Genomic DNA, 3,821 nt, shown 5'->3' on the forward strand with positions numbered 1-3,821 from the left:
AATTTCCCTTGGTTTTTTGTTGTTTTTTTTTTTTTTTAAGCCAACCCAATTGGTTCTAAAAACCAAAAGTGACTAATATTTTGTTTTCTCTGCTGGCCAAAAGGCTGGAATATTTTTATCACTAGGAACAGAAAGAAACATTTCCCTTGGAGGCTCTTGCAACATACCCAGTCCTACTCACACATTTATCAGTTCTAATATAAAAGCAGCTCATTATTTCTCTAGAGCAGAATTGCCTTTGGATATTTTATTTAATTATAGTTGTCTGGGCTATGAAACCATGGCTGGGGATTAAATCTGAGCTGCTGGAAATAACATTTCTCACAGTTCTGGTGTAACAGAGGCAGAACCAAGGTGGTGTCAGCTCCCTGCACCTTCCATTTTAAATGTTATATATTAAATATTATACAGGAAATCAGGGAATATTCTCCATTTCTGTGCAACTCTGCCATTTATCATTTGGCTCTGTGGGAATATAAATCTGCACTTTGCCTGCTTGGTCTTTTTTTCTGTGAGACTTCAACTTTTTCTTGGAGGGCTGCATTTAAATAATCCCTGCAGCCCAAATGGACTCAATTGGAACTAAATTTCTAATTTCTAATTCTGAATTTAGAAGAGTTTTTTAGATATAATGAGGTAATTTCAATTTAAGATTGAAACACTGAGTTTAGTATGATATTTAGTGTAATTTTGCTGATAGCAGATAAATCTCAGGTGTTTTATTGTAGAGTTAAAGCACCACCTTTTATGTTTAATAATGTTTAAATATTTCTCAGGGACTTTGGCATAAAACTTTTGTTTTGATTGGTGAAAATTATATTTTTATATTTTAGCATCAATATTTTTATATTGATAACATGAGAATTTATATTAACAACACAAGAATTTGGATTTATAACAGTGTAACTGCTGGTCATGTACCAGAATGTGTATTTTTAACAGAGAGTGACCAAGAATAATAGAAAGTAATTTAAATTATGAAGTTCTGCATCCAGATCAGTCAGCTTCTGATGCCTGTGTTTGAATTTTGTTTCGTAGCCGTGAGAAGCTGTGGATATGCATGGAATACTGTGGTGGGGGATCCCTCCAGGACATCTACCACGGTACTTGGCCAATTATTTTCACTTTTTTTGACTTTGGAAAGCTTTCTGCAAAAAGAAAAATAAATAATAAACCTTACAGGGAACAGTTGGCACTGGATGTGGGGGTTTTTGGGGGGACATAAAGTGTTTTTTAGCTACAGTCAATAGATTTTGAGAGCACTTTCCAGATATGGTGAGCAGCATTTTTCATATTTTTGATATTGACATTTTAATATTGACATAATATTTGACATTTAATATTTGACATTTTATGGCAGAACAGTTGGATGTGGACACTGTGCGTGGGGTGAGGAAGGAGTTTTCATTGGGAAATCTCCAAATTTGATCTTTAAAGGGGAAAAATTACTTTTATTCCTCCCTCTGTGAAATACCATCTCACTTCTGTATTATTTTCCTTCCTGAAGTTTCATCTGGAGTTGTTGATGCTGTAGAATAATTTATTGGAGTTGTTGGAAAAACAGTTGGGGACTTGCTGTGCCTTTAAATGATAACACTGAGTTTTTGGATGCCTGAGTTCTTTCTGCTTTATTTTTCAACTATTTAGTACAGAAAAAAAAAGACCCCAATTAAAAACAATCTTAAAAGAATTAAAACAATTCAAAATAATTCCAACCCCCTTAGACAGTCCCTGATATGAAACATTCCCATTTCTAATATTAAAATATTAGCTTTTATTTCTTTTATTTTCCTGACAACAGCAGAGTATTACAAAATCACTCATAAAATAATAATTAGATGCAGTGAAAGCAGGTTTTCTTCTCACTGTGGGTATTGTCCTCTGTGGTGATGCTGTTGGGGTTTTTTTTAGAGAAAGCCTTTCTGTAAAACAAGCAAACAAACCCCTCTTTTCAGCTCAGTGCACAATACAGATCATGTAAAACCAGCCTTTAACTTTGGCATGGCCAAACCACTTTTGGCTGCTTCACAGTGTTGTTTTATGTTATTTTATGTGCTCTGTGTTGTAAAGTTAATTTTTGAATCTCTATTTCCAGTAACAGGACCTCTGTCAGAGCTGCAAATTGCTTATGTGTGCAGAGAAACTCTACAGGTACTGTACTTGTGCAGGTGCACAATCAAGTGTTTATTCCTTGTAAATCAAGCAGATACAGAAAATTGGTTCAGTTCCAGCATTTCTGTTGGGAATCAAGCAGACACCAATTAAACAGGGATAACCTGGTTTTTTTCCATACTGTAAATAAAAATGACCAAGAAATTCTAGTCTGATATACTGCAAATATTTGCTTAAATTTTGAACTGCCTGCCCACCCTGTGGTGGTAAATTTGATGATGTGTGGGGGTAAAATACCAGATAAATAAAATTCATTTTGTGACTGCTGATAGCAAAGAAATACAAGATGAAGCGTCCCTCATCTGTAAATCTCAAATGTCCCCATTTCCAAATCAAATAGATTGAGAAAATTAAATTTATTAAATAAAATTGGCTTTGAAGGATGTTAACAAATGGCAGAATAATTCATTTTGTCTTTTATTTCCAGGGTCTTGCTTATTTACACATGAAGGGCAAAATGCACAGAGATATAAAGGTAACTTGGAACCCTGAGAAATTTATCTTACAGTTCCAAGTGCAGGGAAAATATTCCTGATAAAAATTCTGAATTGATTTTGTTTTAGGGTGCAAACATTCTCCTAACAGACCACGGAGATGTTAAATTGGGTGAGTTGCCTGAGTTCTGTAATATGGATTTAATTGAATTTCATTTATGGAGCCACGTGGATGTGGCACTTGGGGACGTGGGGCAGTGCTGGGGGAGGGCTGGACTCCACAATTTAAAGGTTTTTTCCAACCTAAATGATTCCATGATTATTTGGGGCAATAGATGGTGCTAGAAGGTGATGACAAAGTGTGTATCCATGGCTAGGCTGTGGAGGAGATGAGAAGTTTTGTATTCCATCAAGAAATTAGAGATAATTTCATTATTCAGCCACTGAGCCTTTAAAATCCCAGATTTTCTTGGAATTTGCCAGGCTGGCATTACCTGGATGTCACTTTTTATCCCTCAGAGCCTTTCAGGATCCTCTTTTTGAGGCAGCCTCTGCAAAAGTGGGATCTGATCCTGGCTCTGAGTGTGGTGTTGGGCAATTCCACAAAGGTGGAGGAGAGGAAAACTCCCAGGTGTGCAGGGAGAAGCTGCCATGGATGTCACCGTGCCATGGGTGTCACCATGCCATGGGTGTCACCATCCCATGGATGCCGCCATCCCATGGGTGTCACCATCCCTGCCATGGATGCCACCATCCCGTGGGTGTCACCATCCCATAGTTGTCACCATCCCATGGGTGCCACCATCCCTGCTATGGGATGCCACCATCCCATGGATCCCACCATCCCATGGGTGTCACCATCCCATGGATGCCACCATCCCATGGGTGCCACCATCCCATGGGTGTCACCATCCCATGGGTGTCACCATCCCATAGATGCCACCATCCCATGGATGCCACCATCCCATGGGTGTCACCATCCCATGGATGTCACCATCCCATAGATGTCACCATCCCACAGATCCCACCATCCCATAGATGTCACCATCCCATAGATGTCACCATCCCATAGATGTCACCATCCCATAGATGTCACCATCCCTGCCATGGGATCCCACCATCCCGTGGATCCCACCATACCATGGATCCCACCATCCCATGGATGCCGCCATCCCATGGATGTCACCATCCCATGGATGCCACCATCCCATGGAT

At 39.1% G+C, this 3,821-nt stretch overlaps 1 protein-coding gene across 2 annotated transcripts in view; it reads left to right on the forward strand.

Moving 5' to 3' along the window:
• MAP4K5 (mitogen-activated protein kinase kinase kinase kinase 5) overlaps window positions 1–3,821 on the forward strand; it is a 63,610-nt gene that overhangs the window by 32,354 nt on the left and 27,435 nt on the right. For both annotated transcript variants that reach the window (XM_031066226.1, XM_031066227.1), the window contains exons 4-7: window positions 1,039–1,103; window positions 2,096–2,151; window positions 2,600–2,647; window positions 2,736–2,778. In XM_031066226.1, coding sequence (XP_030922086.1) covers window positions 1,039–1,103; window positions 2,096–2,151; window positions 2,600–2,647; window positions 2,736–2,778 — 212 coding nt within the window. The remainder of the gene's footprint in view (window positions 1–1,038; window positions 1,104–2,095; window positions 2,152–2,599; window positions 2,648–2,735; window positions 2,779–3,821) is intronic.

The sequence above is a fragment of the Geospiza fortis genome, unplaced genomic scaffold, assembly GCF_000277835.1.
Source record: "Geospiza fortis unplaced genomic scaffold, GeoFor_1.0 scaffold23, whole genome shotgun sequence".
Taxonomy (NCBI): domain Eukaryota; kingdom Metazoa; phylum Chordata; class Aves; order Passeriformes; family Thraupidae; genus Geospiza; species Geospiza fortis.